Consider the following 20,236-nt stretch of genomic DNA (forward strand, 5'->3'; position numbering starts at 1 on the left):
TTTATCGCTGAATGAACAGACGGAGCATATTTGAAAGGTATTACGTGATGAAATTTTGACTATTTTGATATATAAATGCCTTTATTTTGCTTATAATTTGAACTTCCTCTCTGAGACCATTGTATTACACTAAATTATGTAATAAAAATAATTTTTCTGTAAACTATTATATAAACTGTTTAGTTTTTCTTTTATTTTATATATCTTCTTCAGGAGGCTCATATTGATTATATTTACGTCTTCGGGGTACGAGACCTCCAGTAAATCAAGCAGTTCAGCTCACCCTTCTTAAGTTTCACTGATCTTGAATAGGGTCTCTGTAATATCCACTGAACTTGCGTTTTATTTAAAGTTGTTGGGCCTCACATTTTATCTATTTCTCTAGAGGTTTGTAAGGATCTTGATAAATTTTTCTCATGATAGAGACCTAGTAAAAAACTAATCTCGACAGTAGAATTTTATTTTGTTCGACTGTGATCACTTACTGATAATTAGAAAAAATTGGAGTAAATAATGATAATATTTGATTTACTTTCGATCAATATTTTCAGTGTTTTTTAATTACTCTAGATATTAGACCTCACAATACTTTTAAACAATTATTCTCATATGGGCATAGAAGAATTTATTTACGTCACGTATAAAATAATATAATAAAAGTAATTTAAAATTTTTATCTTACTAGATTTTATTAAATCTGAATGTGAAAACTTTCTATTCGATCTGGAACGGAGTGATTTATGAGACTTTCGAAACAAATAAAAAGTTTGATATCTGATTTTCCAAAACAGTACGTATTGTCACTGAATCGTTGATTTATTAATTGGATTTTTTATATTCAGGACATTTAACTAACAAAAATGTAGACATTTTTGATAAATTTTCTTTGTAAAAATCTTTGATATAGAAGTTTCAAATACGGCCTAAGTGTTATAAACATAATTTTTTATCACTTAAATACATTCCTATTTTTTTTAAACGATAATAATAATCATGTCAATTTTGCAAAACTATATTTATATGTAATAGCATTAAGTAACGGAAGGAGCATCGAATAACATAAGAACGATAAATTCCCCTTTTTAGTGTCGGATTTGCAGAATGGAACTCCATAGAAAACGACGTTGAATTTGCTCTTGAATTTTCATGAATAATAATTCTTTATTATCACTGTTTATGATTTTACCACTGACTCTTTTTTTTACAGCTGCAGATTTTTACTCTTGCTTCTCATAAAAAATAAAATACCGCCTTGTGTTTATACACAGTTCATGTTCACACGTTATACAGGACATTAGACTTGTTTGCTAATATCTCATTGAAGTACTGTTCAAATTCCAAGGCCTAACAGATGAATCAGTAAAATATCTACAATATATCTCCCCTTCCAAATAAGTCTCATATTGTGGCCGAATAATATTTAGGTATCAGTCGCAAAGTAGCTAACCAACATCAGATTAGTAAAACACTTGGTATCATAATACTTGATAGAACTCATTTAATTGTTTAACATTAGATATACAAATGTCAATTTTTGTAACATGATTGAAATAAATAGTCTTTGGAAGCACAACTTTAAGAAGATGTTTTTCAAATATGGCTGAAATATTTTCTTCATGTTGAGTAGCAAGCCATGACGCTTTTTTTTTGTCGATATGACTCACCAGTAATAATTTTAGTATTAAACCTTTCTAATTCCTTCACAATTTTAATGATTTATTTATCATTATTCACAGTTTCTTGCTTTCGGAGCTTTAGATAGTATATAGATGATTATCGCATGTGTTTTTATAATTTTTTAAACAATACTTTCTAAAATTATTTTTTAAATCTTTTAAAGTTTTCTTTTTACCAACGAGGGTTTATTTATACTGGACCTACAGTTTAACGTGGGCTCCAAACTACGGCTTTCGGCATACCGACTACCGCCACTCACCTACTTAGACATCATTCCAGAAGATATTCAGTCTTACTCAGCCTTGTTACTGGCCTAACAGGGATGGTTATTCTTTGTCGGATTTTCTATAGCTCCCTATAAAGACATTTAAAATTACAATCACAAATATAAAGTACAGCCATGCCCCAGCAGGTTTTGAACCCGTGACTATCGCAACAGTAGGAGGATTGTCCTATCGTCTTGACCACTTTGCAAATTACTTTGCTTTATTACAATTTAAGGCTTGCTCTTGAATCATTCAAATGTCTTAAATTGCTATTAAAATGCTGATTAGGATATAATGTCGTATACAATTCTAATTGTCTTTAATTTAAAACTTATCAAGCAATGCTTTAATTCGTATTGAGTATTAAAATTTCTATTCCTAAAAAAGTATGTCAAATAGTGATATTGAAAGCTTTGAAAGTATTGCGTATTAAGAATAAATTAAGAAAAAATCAAGGTATTAATAGTAGATGGGTCACCTGTAATTATAAATATCAATGTTATTTAGTTATACTAAGTATTTGGACGTGTTAGAGTCATTCATATTGGGGAAAAGCTATATTTATGACTAAAACAAGACGGTGATATCCTTTAACGATATATGCAGAAGCATAACGATAATTATGGTTGTGGCTAAAGTAAAAATCCCCCATTTTATATTTTGATAATTTTTCTATACGACTTCCATAATTGGATATTGCTGCTCTAATTTCGCCTAAAATATATTAAATGCGATGTTTAATGCAAATTTTCTTCGATATTGTTTAAAAGTTAGGTTATAAAAATAAAATGGAACATTGTAAATTAAAATATGTGGATTTTCCTTTGAAAACAGTCATTAGTTTTAAGAAAAAGCGACAGAAGAAAATAGAGAATATGCAGCACCAACAGCAGTGTATTGGTTGTGAAGCAGATTACACGATCTCATATTTTATTAAAGTAAATGAAACAATTTCGTAGTATTTTACTTGAAGCGAAGTTATATTTTAACTATGGCCCGTCTAATAAAACAGGCAATGGAGGTCCTCAAAATTTATGATGTTAGCACGTTGCAATATTGCCGCATCAAATATGACTTTTTGTGTCGAAGTTTGCCGTTTTGTAACCTCTAAAGAATTTTGGAGATATTTGGCAACGTGGACCATCAGTGTCAACCTAAATAGAATTTTATAGACTAAACGGGTTATATATTTTGACGCATCAGACAGCATTCTATCTTTTTTTCACTAAGATAAAATGAGAAGCATATAATGAGTATATGGTTGAGATAGAATGGCTGCAAGTTTAAAACGAATTTTACATTTTTGCAAACTACAATTGGCGTATATTTCACGTAATCTATGACGCGCATCGGCTATTTAATTGGATAATATATTTTGTTATTAGCATATTTTGATATTTCTTATGTTAAAATTATAAGAACTGTATATTATATATCAGAAAATATATTTTGTTTAAATAAATTAGTATATTTATCTAGTAAAATAAATATATATTTAGAATAAAAATCTAATGAGAAATGTAGCATATAAACTAATAGGAAGTATTAAATTAGTGAAAATTAACTTTTGCAATAAATCAACCAGATTATTTCAGATTTACCTAATTAAATCATTGTATGATTTTCAAAATATTTTGATTAATTTTGGTGTAATAGGTTTAGCTTTTTGCACAAAATTGTTGTTCAAAATAGAGTTCACTAAATATAATTTCAGCAAGAAGTGCGAACATTTGTTTTAAATAACTGCGATTCGATCGAATTCCTCCTCGGGAATTGTTCTGAGAAATCAAACACAACACTCTATTTGTTTTTTTCTGTAGTAAACTTTTTTTTAAGTATTATCATGAAACTATTGTTGTAAGATTAATATAGCTTGCACATACCTTCGACTAGTGATCCATTAAAGACGCCGTCGTGATATGGTGAATAGAAACCTTTTCGGCAATGACACTGATACCTTCCTCTTGACCATGGTGAAGTGTAAATGGAAAATTTCGTTAAACACTGAAAAAAAAACAAAACATATTGTATTTTGTTACAACTTTATAGTCAAATTAAATAAATATGTTTAATAATTGTATATTTTAAATTAGACATTACTTGATTAACGCATACTTTTAGGCAATCTTTTTTAGGCAAATTTTACTTCTGAAGTAAAAAATCAAATCAGCCAAGCTGCGGGAGCTTTTTGTCTTTCTTCCTTCGCTTTCTGTCTGAGATCTCTTATCTGTTATTGGCGTTGCAATTTGAACGTATTGATATGTTCATAATTATCGGGATATGATACAAAGTTTACTTTTAGCAATAAACGTTTTATTTGATAAAAATATGTATATACGGCGTAGAAAAATAACACTGAAAAGTACGTTTATATAATTTCTATGTACGCCAATGTATTAGACATTTTTATGAAATAATTATTTCATAATGTTAATATTTCATAATTCGTCATCATAGTTTGACTATGTTAGTTGTAAAAGTATATTTTATTTATTAGTTGTTAAAGTATATTTCGATTGGTCGAAATAGAGGTGTTAGATGTCCTTAAAAATAGTAGTGTATTTAAAGTGCATTAAGAACTTGCGTTTTTTTGGATAAGATAAGTTAATATAAGATAAGATAAGATCATTTGGATATATTTTAATAAATCAATTGCATAAAATAATATATACCCTCAACTAGTCTAAGAGTGTGAACTTTATTAATTTAAAGTTATTTTCTATTTAAGTAATATAGATATTTAAATATATAGAAATAATGTTCTATTTAATTGGTGTAATGTGTTTAGATTTTTACGAATCACTTATGATTCGGGACGGGACGGAATTAATACACCACTTATGGCCTTGTAACAAAAGAGAAACTTTATTTTGATCTCTGGTAATTTATACCCACTCGGTACAAGTCACAGCGCCCTCTATTAGCTTTCCTTCCTCTTTTCTATACTGGCTCTTGTATCGAGACAAGTCATATATTTAACACTCCTCTTCAATTTAAATGTACTAAATAACTTAACCTAATTAAGATTGTAAATAAAAATTACAAAAGTATATTTAAATTGCCAGCACAAAACTATTACAATGTAGATACAAATTTGTTTTAACTTAGTACTATTCTATTTTTACATCGTCAGAATTAAATTTTAAATAATAATTTAATCAAATAAATCTACACAATTAAGTGATAAACAAAGGTAACAGACAATTTTCTTCTTAAAAAAAAACAGTTCTCTCTTTGAACAATAAAAACTTTGAAGAATTATAGAAATAGTCGCCAAAATACTGTTCAATTTAATATCAATTATATAGTTTGTTCTTGGGCTGCCAAACATACACATGTATATCTCTTCGAATGAATTTCTTCCATGCCTCTGGGTTGCTTTTATCAAATAGTATGAATCCATTAAAGCTTCCTAGTTGGTTACCATACCAGTCTTCATAACTTCAAATCCACTTCCGCCTTACATTGGTCCATGGTCTTCTGGTATCACTGAGGTATCATAACTAAATGGCCATCACTATCCCCATTTTCTGCTTCTTCACCTATTACCTTCAACTCATTCATATATCTCTTTCAAACCATTATTCTGCTTTATGAGCTTGTTTCTGTTATCTATCTCTATATAATCTAAATCAGTTATTAATGGTGTTCAGTTTTTTTTTCTTTTAGCATTCTTCACAGTTCACATTCTTCTATTCTTATTTTCGTCTAGACCGGATTCTTCAGAATCAAATCCTAATATGTTTGTTACTTCCATTACTGTCAGATTCATTATCACTCCATTTCCACCTTCAACTGTTGGTATCTTTTCTGTTGAAATAAGCAGACAATAGGCGACATATAGCTCATAGTCATCTAATTTCCTTGGTCTCGAAGTTTTTCGTCTAGAATTGGTTTCCTCCAATTTAGACCAGATAGGTTCATTTCCATTCCAACTCTTCAAGCAGTCGTTAAATTATGCGTTTTTGATGAAACTTAATCTCTTCTACCTCCGCTTTTTCCATTCCACTATTTATTCTTCGTGTCCTTTTAATAATGAAACATCAATGAACATAATATCTAGATCTATCTTTCAATTTATAATATGATCGAGCGTCAATTTTAATTTCTTCCACTTTAGATCCAGTTGTGTTGAATTGATATTTATATCAAATCCTAATGCTTTCTAATTAAATTATTCTTCATTAGGTTCAATAGCTTTTCATTCTACCTGTAATTCTATTGGACCCCATGTATCTAGTTTTTTTGTTGCTTCACTGGTCCTTGTAAATTATACAGGGATAATTTTCTAAGCTCTTCTACATTACTAATTACTACATTGATTACAGTGTTTCTTTATCCTACTGATAATTCCGTTGGATCCCATGTTACTAGTTTACTAGTGCCTCACTGATCCTTGTATATTATACACATGATTAATTTTTCAAACTCTTGATTACTCCATTACTGTTTACTACATTGATTAAAATCTTTCCTTCTATCCTTACCGATAATTCTGTTGGATCCCATTGAAGTTTACTGGTGCTTCACTGATCCTTGTTTGTTATACACATGATTAATTTTTTAAACTCTTAATTACTCCGTTACTATTCACTATTTTGATTACAATGTTTCCTTCCTTCTTACTGATAACTCAAGATCACATGTTTCTAGTTTTATGGTGTTCCTTCTGATGGTCATTGATCTTTGAGTGCTCCGAAATTAATTTCCGTCTGTTGCATAAAGCCATCTTGTTACTTCCACTTTCCTTCGTGTATATATAATTATATATATATATATATATATATATATATATATATATATATATATATATATATATACTATATCGAACTAAAAACTTTACCTAATCTCCATTCCCCTGCAGTCTCCGTCGTCACCCTACTATTAGGGTTAGATCTTATGGCACCTTCACAAACATTATATATAGCTTTATTTATAGATCTTTTTGATTATAAAGATACCGGAAAATGTACAGACTTTGTTTAGCTTTAAAAACGTGTAGTTTTCTGACATGAAATTTAAAGTTCTTCTAGAAAGGCTAGTGTTGAAGAATATTTTAACCAACACGAGGGTTGCTATTTATATTTCTGGTCTAAGAATGGAAACAAATACTGACGATCGAATATTAGTTTAGTATTTTTCTCAACTTTTCCATGTGTAGAATCCAATTATAGTAGTATCTTTTCCAATTGAATATACTCCAAAATACCTTATTTAAATGCTTTAGTCGTTTCTTCGGGTGTTAAAAAAAGGGAGTAGGAATCTAAAACACACAATAGCAGGAAGTAATCTAATGAAAACTACCACTCTAATTACCTTATTTCCCAGGTTATGGTTCATCCGACTAGCACGGTTTTCTTTATACAAAAGCAGTTAGAATAAATGAAGTCACTTTTTATGAAGATCCACTAGGTAGTAGTTAGCGGCGGACACGTTTACACAGTTTGTAACAGAAGAAATTAAGGAGATATACAGTGATATCACATTGACTTGACACGAAAATGTAAGATGGAAACGCTGCATCGAATATACAAAAAGTAAACTTTAAAAGTGAAATATGCTCTTTCTGATGAAATTAAAATACCTTACTTTGATATACAATTGTTAATTATGTGGATTAGAGGATATTACTATGTTACATAAAAAGCGCGCCTCTACTTCATAGGTGGTTAGGAAAATAGTTCAATGTGAATATAATAAAACAATTCAAACTAAAACCACTGTGGCCGTATAATTAATAGTTTAAGTCTTTCAATAATACATGTATTAGACGTACTATAATGTTAAGATAAATTATATTGATAACATTATTTTTGTTACATTATTTTAATTAGGTTAGAATTTCATGTGGCCACATTGCGACGATTTGACGTGATAAAATTTGATGACGCGGTTCACTGTTTTTTGGATACACTATAAATTATTTGATACATCGTTGTCTTAATTATCTGCATCGAAATTTACGAAAAATAATGAAACGAAAGGTTAATTTTATTTTGTAATATATAATATATTATATATATATATATATATATATATATATATATATATATATATATATATAATATATATATATATATATATATATATATATATATATAATATATATATATATATATATATATATATATATATAATATATATTATATATTATATATATATATATATATAATATATATTATATATATTATATATATATATATATATATATATATATATATATATATATATATATATATATATAATATATACATATATATAATATATATAATATTTATATATCTAAACCAGGTAAATAGGTTCAGGAGGTAAATAAAAATGGTAAAATTTTGGAAATAACCCATTTTATTTAAAAAAGTATTGAATAAAACGAAATAATAAAAATATAATAAATATATGTCCAGCCATTCTATTAAATATTATATTACACATCGTTATCGTTTTTTATAAATAAATATACACAAATTTGATAAATAATTAATTATGTTTAAAATAAATGTCTAATTATTATCAGTTTTTGAGTTATCAGTATTTACAATTTTTGATACTATTCTTGATGGACAAACCTCATTAATGACTTGACTACTTCCAATACAAGAATCATTTTCTTCTCTGTTCTTGTTATCATTAAATTTTGGCATATGTTGATACCTATTGGAGATGGTTCGAGATTCAAGATGATGGACGAACATTCCCAGTATAAATAAAATTGATGCTGTTTGGATTTTATAACTTTTAAAAATATAACCTTACATTCTGCACTTATCTTCGTTCTTTCATATTTTAAACCCATGTATGTTAAACCACCATGAATAACACAACAATTTAATTATTAATACTATAAAATTATTTATGTTACAAAAGGTCATAATATCCTAAATTTTGTTGTCGACTCGAAAAGAATGTACCGTCATTAGAAAATGAACACAATATGGTTTATTCTTTACTATGTTTTATTTTATGCAGGATATTGGGCAGGCGCCGAAGATGACTGAGGAGTAACGTACCCTAATCTAGCGTACGTTAACGATTAATGCTAACAAAATCAGCAATATAGAAAGCAATTCTCATCATAAAATATTCTTATAGCAAGTCATTGAATTTAAAAAGAAACTGACTGATATTAAACTGAATGAAATATGCCGGTTTATTAAAATTTGCGGGATTGTTGTTGATTCAAACACTCGACAACCAGCCGCCAATAAATCCCGGGAAAATACGTTTACTTCCGAATAAAATTCCACCCTTCGTTTGACGGGTTCACTCATACGTGTTGCATCGTCTCATCTTCTTCGTATTCCGGCCGGTCAAATTCCCGGTCCCTCTCGCTCCAGTTCTACTCAATTATTTCCATCGACCTATCAAAGCCGCAAGGCTCCCATCCAAAAAGACACTTCCTTGTAACTGTATACGATCGGGGCTCATCTTTCCCATTCCGGGATTTACGCCGAAATGACCTTTAAATTTGCCCCAGTTCTTTTTTTTGCGGTCGGCGAGTTCAAGGGCGGGGGCGGGGATTATTTTCGGGCCGGCTCGAAATGTAAGGCCGTTTTATCAAGTGAACGTTATTAGTTCTTGTCTAATAAGAGCGGCGTACGCCATTCGGTATCGGGTAACATAGAATACGGGTTGGGTCCTTTTTTTTTAACGTCGATGTGTATTTTTACGTTAAAGAAATGTTATTTTCCGAGGTAATTTTCTACAAAATAACTGTTATATATAAAATACGGATAAGATTGATAGAGGAGTGTATGTTTCAGTTTGGATAAAGTGATGTGATTTTTTTTGCGTTGACTTAAAATATCAGTTGAAAAGTCCCCGGGCTACCATAATGAAACACATTTTTTTTGGTAAAATTATTTTTTTGTATTTAACATAATTTCCTTCAAGGGTGATACACTCATTATAGCGACTCTCCAACTTTTCGATACCAGTTTTGTAGTACGATTTGCCCTTTGCTTCAAAAGAGGTCTCAGATTCGTCGATCATCTCTTCATTCAACGAAAATTTCTTCCCAGCCAGCATTCTTTTGAGATCTATGAACAGAAAATAGTCGCTGGGGGCCAGATCTGGAGAGTACGGTGGATGAAGAATTTTCTTCAGATACGGCCGTTTTTTGGTGATTTCGTCCTTCAAAGAGTCCAATAACGCTATGTAATAGTCGCTGTTGATGGTCCTTCCTTTTTCAAGGTAATCAATAAAAATTAATCCATGCACATCACAAAATACAGACGCCATAACCTTGCAGGCCGACTGTTGCGTTTTCCCACGCTTTGGAGAGGGTTCATCCTGTACAGTCCACTCGGATGACTGTCGATTGGATTTCGGAGTGAAATGATGGAGCCATGTTTCATCCATTGTCACATATCGATGCAAAAACGCGGGTTTATTACGCTTAATGATCTTCAAACACTGTTCCGAATTATCAACTTGTCGTTGTTTTTGGTCAAAAGTGAGCTCGCGCTTTACCCACTTTGCACAGAGCTTTCTCATACCCAAATATTCGTGAATGATATGATGTACACGTTCAGTTGATATCTTTAGAGTGTCTGCTATTTCATTCAATTTCAATTTACGGCTTTTCTAAATCATTTTGTGGATTTTTTAAATGTTTTCTTCGGTAACAAAGGGGGCGTCCACTGCGTTCACCGTCTTCGGTGCTCATTTCACCACGTCTAAACTTAGCATACCAATCGTTGATGGTTGATTTTCCTAGGGCAGTGTCCGTAAACTCGGCATCAAGCCAAGTTTTTGCTTCAACTATATTTTTTCTCTTCAAAAAGCTCTTTCTCTTCTTCATTCTGCGGACTAGAGGTATTTTTCAAAGCTTGAAAGTTTCTTACTTAGAATAGTTGCTATAGATCGTAGAGCACCTTGAATGCACCTTTTGTAACCTTACAACTTCAGCTCAGCTGACTTTTGCTCGAAATCCATTTGACTACACTAAGAAATATTTCGAGTTACTGTGAAACGACAGCCAATTCAACGGCAGACTGTCCGGTTAACTGAATGAATTCAAAAAAGGTCAGACATATTTTTTATATGGAGTTAATTTATTTTAATAAATATATTTTGGCTAAGTATTTAAATTAATATGTTGTAGCTTAATACTATTTAACCAAGACAGTTTCGATTTTTGTTTTGGATCTATTAGAAATCATGGGCCTCAAGAACTATGTTAAAAAATAAGGTATGTAAATTTTTTTTGCATATTGCTTCAATCGCCACCTCTTCCTTTTGCTTTTCTTTGATGTTGGATTGGCAAATGTTCCGTAATTACTCGAAGTGTTTGTGATAAAGCTTAGTGGAGTTCGGCTAAAAACATAAGAGCTCAAGCTGTAAGGTCACTAAAATAAAATTGAATTTCCAAAGTCCCATACCATGCATTAAAAAACACAATAGTTGTTTAGTAATATGAAATATTTATATTATACCTTTTTCATATTAAAATAGTATTGGACTAGCATTATTATCGGTGTAGTGATGTTAATAAAATATTGCACCGCAATATTTACCAGAATGATTAAAATCACAAATTACTAGCGACATTGGATGCGTCAATGACAAAAAAGAGGAGATTTCTATAACTAACATACCTATATATCAATTTTGCATCTAATATATATGACTATGACTTGTTGAGATCTAAAACATGGTGAGTTATTGATTACTATTGAACTAATTACTATTGAACTAATATTGATTACTAATTGAACTCTCAATATTAGTTCGTATTGATCCAATCATTGGCAATTAAATGAATGATGGGTTTCACTGGTAATTTTAGTTATTCACTAAGCTCAATGATTTAATAAGACAATAACAGATTATTCCATAATTTCGGTATAATTCCATATAGAGCCACCGTTGTTAAACATATAGCATCTCAATTGATTTTAAATAAATATATTTTGTATATAGTTTCATATGAAGGGATATCCTAATTGAGAAAGTTATTTAGACTAGATATTTCACGAGTTAGGGTTCAAGACGACAAAGATAGTATTAGTATGAATATTCAAGCGTAAAAAATTAATTGAAATTATTATCATAACTATCTGTTCCAGCTGGATGCAAAATTCTAGGAATGACTTAATTTGCAGAAGTCACTACCATTTTTCATCAAGAAAACGTACGAAAACTATTAGTCCTTGTCTAATAAGAATGGCTCACGTCTTTCCGTGGTGTGTTACATATAAATGCTTGGTTGATTTTTTTCTTGATGCTAATCTGAGTATTCTGTCTATTTTTTCGTTAATGAGATATAATTTTTCAATAATTGTTGGAACGGCATTGTTTTAGAAGCATTTCATAATCTGAATAGTAATTATCTTTAATATGTTGTTTAATAAACACTTTAATTACTATTGTTAAAAATTAGTTTAAATTAATTGTTTTTATGTACCAAATAAAGAATACAAAGAACGCTACTTTATTTAAGCAATTAAAGTACATGTACCGAAACAACTTGAATAATATTCATTATTATAGGTATATTACAATATTTCTTCGAACTATTATTAACTGTCATTATTAAAGATTTAACAACTCTTATATAATTTCGTGCGCCATGTTTTTGTTGGCCTATACACAACGATAACATAAACACCTACTACCTAAAATGTTGGGGTATCAATAAAGGTGATAATGAAAACTTGTTACTACGGGATATCAAACGACTACAGGTGGTTAGGAGGAAGCCCAAAAGGGCAACCTCTGCTTGCAGCTAAATAATTACCTGTTTTAAAGGTAATTTAGTTGCAAAATGTATTGGAAATTTAACTATTATTTGTATGTTTGCAGTAGTAAAGGAAATCTTTACGTAATTTAAAGAGTATTAAAATATATTTTACAACGTGACCGAATTTTCGCTAAGGTTTTATCGAACTAGTAAAACACTTGACGTTTTACGTCAATATAGTCTTAGATCTAGTTGCAGTGAATACTTCTCCGGTAAAAGTTTGATAGCATGTCTAACTTTCTTCAAAATAACTTTATAAAGTAAGGTAATACACTTGAGGAGAATAACTTTTTAGTTTCGTTCTAAAAGCAACCATTATTTACGATACTACAAGTTTTGGTCCTTACAAGCAAAAGTAAACTTAATCTCAATTTTTTGTTTCTTTCTGTTCTGGATTGAAAGGTTTACTCACCAAAAAGTTAAAAATAAACAATAAGCGTCTAGAGAAATGTTTGATATTGTGTAAGAATGTGACAAAGCTTTTCATTCATTGTTTAGATATTTCATGTGTTTCTGAAGATATATGAGGGTGCACTTACTACAGCTTGAATAAATATCGTTCATGTTAATTCATGATTTATAAACAAGTAAATAAAAGACTCGAAAGTCAAAAGAAAACAAAAGTGGATATTATTTGTTTTTATTAACCGTTATCCGTTTTAAAGACAATTTATTTTGAAAATATATTAAAAATTTAACTATTATTTGTATGTTTACGGTAGTAAACAAAATATTTACGTATTTTAAAGATGTACTATCGTATATTTTACAACGTGACACAATATTCGCTAAGGTTTTATCGATTTAGTAAAACACTTGACGTTTTACGTCAATATAGTTGCAGATCTAGTTGTAGTGAATAATTCTCCGGTAAAAGTTTGATAGTGTGTCTAACTTTCTTCAAAATAACTTTATAAAGTAACGTAATACACCTGAGAAGAATAACTTTTTCGCATCGTTCTAAAATCAATCATTATTTACGATACTACAAGTTTTCGTGCTTAGAATCAAAAGTAAACTTAAACTCAGTTTTTTTTTCTGTTCTGGATTGAAAGGTTTACTCACAAAAAAGTTAAAAATAAACAAGTAACGTATAGAAAAAAGTTTGATATTGTGTAAGAATGTGACAAAACAAGTTCAAAAGTAAAAATCCTTTGATTTTTTTATTGATTTTATTTAAATTATTTTGAATAAATTTATTAAAATAAATATTATATTTATAGGAAAATTTAGTGTGTCAATTCTGCAAGAAAAAATTCCCTGGGTATAATCCATTATTTCAACTAACATTATGAAAACACATCTACAGTACGTCAGCTAGAGGATTAATATTTTTCATTAATGGAGTTTGTCCGTCAAGGATAATAACAAAAATTGCATTGACTGGTAACAATTAGAAGTATATTTTAGTAGTTATATGTTTTAGTAATAACATCTATTTTAGGTAAAGTATCCCTTGAATATACTGAGACACATGTGGGGCATAAATATAAGATTCGTTACAAAAATGGACAAAAGCCGAGAGAATAAACACAAAGATCAATTGACTGCAGGTCTAACTGTTGATAGGATTTTGCAGATTGCTAGAGTGGTAGAGAATAACACCCTTAAAAGGACAAATGTGCTGACAAGAGTTGACGAATCTTTTCATAAAAACGCATAATATTAATTGTTAAAGACACCCTAATGATCTAACAGCTACTACTCTAAAGGTAGAAAAGTAGATTAAAGAGCCTTTCTGTTTAAAATAAAATAGGTAATGAGTTCATGTTTTGTACAGTAATGTCTTGACTAATAATTTAATTACTTTTATAGATTAGGTACCACTAAAAGGATTCGTAAAGTCTTTCTAACAAGCAAGTTGAAAAATAACTTTTCCATTTTCATAATTTTTCGCAGATTACTATAAAATATATCTATAAATATAAAAAAATTTCCATGAATATTTGTTAAATCTCAATAAAATTTACAATTCAATATGTGTTTTTATACTTATTATTCCTTTACTTTTATAATTCCATCCTTGTGAACTATATAAAGTGATATATCTTCTTATGTTAAAGTCTTCTTTAGTTAAAATAACAATCAAGTGAACATAAATATTACTTCCATTCATGTTTACAATTTGATGATAATACAGATTAAGATGTTAGTTTTGTCATCACTTATATTTAATTCTACCAATTTAGTCAGTATTAATAAGTTATTTTTACATCCAAATTAGTTCATAACTGATATAAACACAAGGTTAACCTCAAATAATCTAACAAAATTGTTCATCAACATTCTTCGATAAAATACTTGATAATTTTGTTAATTTAAAAATGTCTTTATTCAAAGATGATTAATAATTAATAGCCACTAATCTAATACCAACGCACAACATCCAATAATGAACAGAGAAAAATATTGTGAAACATCAGATAACTTTTATTACCAGAAGTTAACCTCAACGATCTACATCTCTTCGATGCTACATCGTAAATGCCGACCATAGAAAAAATAGAAATTTCACGGTATAGGCGACCTTGGGGAAATGTTTTGTTTAGTTCAATCAACGGTAGCGCTGCGATCGCAAATTGTGATTGGCTAATTTAAATTCCTGGTGCCGCCACTAACATGAAATGTGATTGGTCGATCAAATTGTGTGAAATCAGCATTTTCTATGGGCGTCCATAGAAAAAATAGAAATTTCACGGTATAGGCGACCTTGGGGAAATGTATTTTTTAGTTCAATCAACTGAAGCGCTGCGATCGCAAATTGTGATTGGCTAGTTTAAATTCCTGGTGCCGTCACTAACGTGAAATGTGATTGGTCGGTCAAATTGTGTGAAATCAGCTATGGGCGTCCATTTTTATGTTTATTGTTTGTAGGTTATGGTTTATGTTTAGATCAGGAAATTTTCGTTTTACGTTGTGCATATTTTCTGTTTTACATTAATTATTATTGAGTAATAATATAAAAATTGATGACAATGCGTCAGTGTAGTAAAAGATGTAGTGTACCAGGGTAAAATTCTACTACGGAAATTAGACATCGTTTGATGATGAATGATCTCGCTCCTTTCCGAAAATGGGTTGATCAAGTAAATAGTAGTAAGTTACCTGGATAAACCACAATGCAAATATATCAACGTCATGGTGTTTGTCATGGTGCACAGATATTAGGGTAAATGCATATCCAACACTGTTTTTATCAGGTACATTATTATCTATCTATTACCTGTCTATAGTTTGAATAAATATCGTTTATGTAAATAATGATTTATAAATAAGTAAATAAAAAACACGAAAATCAAAAGAAAACAAAACTAGATATTGTGTGTTTAAATTAAGTTTTGTTACGATAAAATATCAGAAATGTTTTAAATAGAGTAGTATATAACAAAAATTCCAATTTATGTCCTGTATATATGATGAGAGACGGAATAACAATTTATCATTTTGCCGGAATTTACAATATTTGCCTGGAATATCGAGCATTAAATTATCTTCAGGCCAAATATGTCATTTCTCTTACAATTGACTTTTATATTCACGCATATATTAACTTATAGGTTTTAATCGACTTTTTATGTTAAGTTAAAAATGACGTAGTACGTTCGATAATCAATATGTCTGTCTAAATTGTAAAATAGTTTTAGAGTCGGACATTATTATCGTTCTCTTTTTATACTATTTAAAAAGAGATACGATAATAAAAGAGAACGCTGTTAGACAGGTTCGAACATGTAACGGAATGAGTTACGTCTGAAAATTCTTCAAAATATTATAATTACGGATTATAAACCGGCAAAGGTTTTAATGCTTTGTACTGAATATTAGTCACTAAACTATCTCAAAAAATAAAAAACAATATAACCTTAAATTCGCCAAAAAGAAAACCTGTTTATGCGAAACAGGTGACGGAATCAAGATCAGTCTTGGTGTTTCGTTAAATGAAATATACGAAATGTATAGAACAATAAGTAGTTCTTTCAGCCGAAACATAATTTAATACAATTATTTCAGAGACAATTGTTAGTCTGGGAATTATCCACAAAGATCCAAAAGATATACAGCTATTTGAGATATGTAGAATATCCGTTCATACATTGTTGGATAATATAGGATTTAAGTGGTGTAAAGATAAACCACGAAGGGGTTTAATGGAACTTCCTTGGAACTTCCTTTTAATGGAATACAATTTTAAAAAACATATAACAAAATCAAGGAAGAATTATTATATCAATTTATATATTTAAATGAGACATAAATATTTCAGAATGGTACATTAGGTCGCTCATGGCAAGGTGATAAGAAATATAGTTTAAAGACAACAAAGATTCATGGAAAAAGGTAAACAATGGAATAACTATCAATTAGGTTGTGTTAGTCATAACATTTATTCATTGCAGACATATAGTTCTTCATGCGGGAAACAGGAATGGTTTTATTCCTAGTGCAGAATTAGTGTTTCTCTAAGTCTAACGGTGACTACCATGAAGAAATGAACCATAACTTGTCTTTGCAGTAGTTTAAAAATCAGCTTTTAAAGAACTTGGATGAACCATCAGTTATTGCTATGTACAATGCACCATATTTACTATATATATATATATATATATATATATATATATATATATATATATATATAGTACACTGGTGGAAAAAATCCTAATAAGCTCATCAACAAAGGTTACAATTAAGGAAAAGTACATAAAATAATTCGAGGAAATCATGTTAAAGAATGAACTATTTCAAATTATTACTCGGCAAATATAAATAAAATATTTTATTGCATTTTATGTAATTTACTTTTTTAGAATTAAGCCTGAGAATATATACATAGTAAATCAGATTACTGAATGTTATGGCCAAAGAGTATTACATCTAGCTCCCTATCATTGCATTTTTAATCCAATAGAGTTAATATGGGGTATTGCAAAGAATTATTACAATAACTATTCAGGCCGAGGAGGATATTCAAACCAGAACTGTCTGGATTTATGGAAAGAGGCATTGTTAAAAATAACACTTTCGGTTTGTATGAGCTTGATCAGACGCATTGAAGCAGAAATTGACAAATGGTAGAATATTGAGCAAGTTTTAAATAGATTGGAAATAAACAGCTTGGTTATTAACTTGACTAGTAGTTCTGAAAGTGACTGTGTTTGAATAAAACTATGAATGTTGGTTTATGATTCAATGCTGACAATTACCAAGGCAGGGTGATGAAAGAGGAAACCACTAAAGGTCAGTATACAATTAATTTACTTTAATTGTAAGGGAATTGTATTATAGAGTGTGAAAGCTTTATGAGCATGTGTCTTATTGTTCAGAATATACATAAATGTTTGGCTAACATGTATGTGGAGAGAAATAACACTAAATATTTTGCAGATATGGGAAATACATTAAGGAGAATGCAGTGTGTTGTTGTTCAGAACAGATACCACTACATACGAAGACGCGTCTAGAACCCTACCGATACTAGTGTGGAAAAAAGCTCATTGTATATATAATAACACAACTCTAACCTATAAATTATTGTGGCTGTAAAATTAATTGTAGTTTTAAGTTTTAAGATATTTTTAGGTTTTAAGTTCTTCGATAATAAATGCATTTGATGTACTATAATGTTAAAATAAATTATATTTAATATAATATTTGTTCAATTATTTTGTTATATGTCAGAGCCTAAGTGTACTAAAACTCAGAGTATCTGCGGCAACATTGCGACGTTTCCCGTGTCACTGCTATTTTGAATTTACTATATGTAATTTTGAACAAGACCTTGAATTGATTTTTAATTTATATGATTTATCTTTACATAGTCTGTATGTATATACGCAAATTCTATTATATGCTTGCATGTATTTTAATAATTTTTTCACTTTAAAAAAATATTTATAAAAAAATAATTGTACGATGTATTTCTAAAAAAATTTCTCTTTCCCAACCCGAAAAAATTATATTGACTTGGCTGCGAGACAATCATCTATTTTCGCACTTTTTTTATATATTGAAACCATAAACTCGCCAAACTATGCTGAACACCTCTGAACAAGTGGTAATCAGAAGGCACTATTTCTGGTTGGTGCGCTGAGTGCGGTAGAAATTCCTATTCGAGCTGCAACGTGTAGCCGAGCTTTGTGATGCGATATGACGACTTGCTGATATTTTTCTGCAACGATACGTTGTTATATTTGTTCAATTGACTTCGGAATACAACTTCAGTAAGAGTTTCGTTCAGTTTAAGTAGTTGGTAACACTACACTTTGATCATCCTACCATATGCACGGCAAGAACTTCATGGCCATGAATATTTTCCTTTGGTGTCTATAAGCATGGCTCTCCTGAACTAACCCATGAACCCTTTTGCAGTTGGGACCACCGCAGTAGATCCAGTTGTTTTCATCAGTCACACTACGCCATAGAGAGTCGATTTTTTTTGTCCAGCAGGCATTGAAGCCGCGATGTTGGAATTGTTCGAAATGGCTTTTCAATCAACTTCTGTGGTAGCCATTTTCCCTCGTTTTGAATTTTACTTATCGCTTGTAAACATAACTGCTAAGCGGTCTAAAAGTACTATGAGAGTTTGAACTGGATTTTCGTAAAATAAGATTTACAGTTCATTGTCTTAGGACTATTTAGAGTCCCCAGATCATCCAAGATTACCACTCTTAAATTGTTAAAAGCAAAACCGACTATTACGATACAATAGAGCAGTGTCACCATAAGGTTCTAAAGGTGATTGACATGTCTGGATGAAAGGTTTTTTTTTCAAATAAAACAACAAAAGTAGTGAGTGGTGAAAATGAGCGTATCCATGATTAGCGTTAGGAATAACTTAATAATACTAAATAGAAACCTATTGGTTTCTGTACAGAAGTATCAAAACCATCGTATTTAACAGTTAGATTGGTTTCTTTAATAGTTGGATTGTTTTAGTAAGAATTGGAAACATGGTAATAAGGGACTTAGTTATAGACAACTGCAAAAAAGTAAGACGAGCCGCGTGATGTTAAGTTCCACATTTTGTAAATAAGTTTTGTTTTTCTATTTAGTTTCATGGACAGTATTAAACTCCTTATCTTAATTATATTGAATATAAAATATTATACTAAATCTTACTCCCCTGGTTATTTAAGAGTTAATTTTAAAACAACTGACACATATAAACTTTTAATTAATTATGTTTATTCATCAGGTTATTTTAAAAATCAGGACCGTAAATGCATTCTGACTCAAAAATAAAATGATTTATATTCCACGGGGCAATTTTTCATCAACTAACGATATTATATTAACGAAGAATCCTCGATTTCGAGATAATTCCGAAGTAAGATCGTTACTTTTTTTGTCTTATCCACAACAATAATTAAGTTTCGGCAATCAATTGACAGGAAAATGGAAAAAGCAAAAAAGTATGAAAAGTGAAATTACCTGTCATTTTTATCGGGGCCTCTTGCCGAAAAACGCTCAACAAAACAAGGCGAAGGAAATTTTGATTTATATTTTGGGTGGTTATTCGCGGGCAAAACCGTTAATCTTTGGGCGCCATTTTTTG

At 29.9% G+C, this 20,236-nt stretch overlaps 1 protein-coding gene across 3 annotated transcripts in view; it reads right to left on the reverse strand.

Annotated features, from left to right (window-relative positions):
* The window catches only part of LOC143206585 (putative G-protein coupled receptor CG31760), a 337,104-nt gene that overhangs the window by 54,402 nt on the left and 262,466 nt on the right, over positions 1-20,236 (reverse strand). For all 3 annotated transcript variants that reach the window (XM_076419193.1, XM_076419192.1, XM_076419194.1), the window contains exon 8: positions 3,827-3,947. In XM_076419193.1, the coding sequence (XP_076275308.1) occupies positions 3,827-3,947 (121 nt within the window). The remainder of the gene's footprint in view (positions 1-3,826; positions 3,948-20,236) is intronic.

This window comes from Rhynchophorus ferrugineus, unplaced genomic scaffold, assembly GCF_030347505.1.
Source record: "Rhynchophorus ferrugineus isolate W39M unplaced genomic scaffold, kcgeb_rfMv2 rfM1, whole genome shotgun sequence".
In the NCBI taxonomy this organism is placed as follows: Eukaryota; Metazoa; Arthropoda; class Insecta; order Coleoptera; family Curculionidae; genus Rhynchophorus; species Rhynchophorus ferrugineus.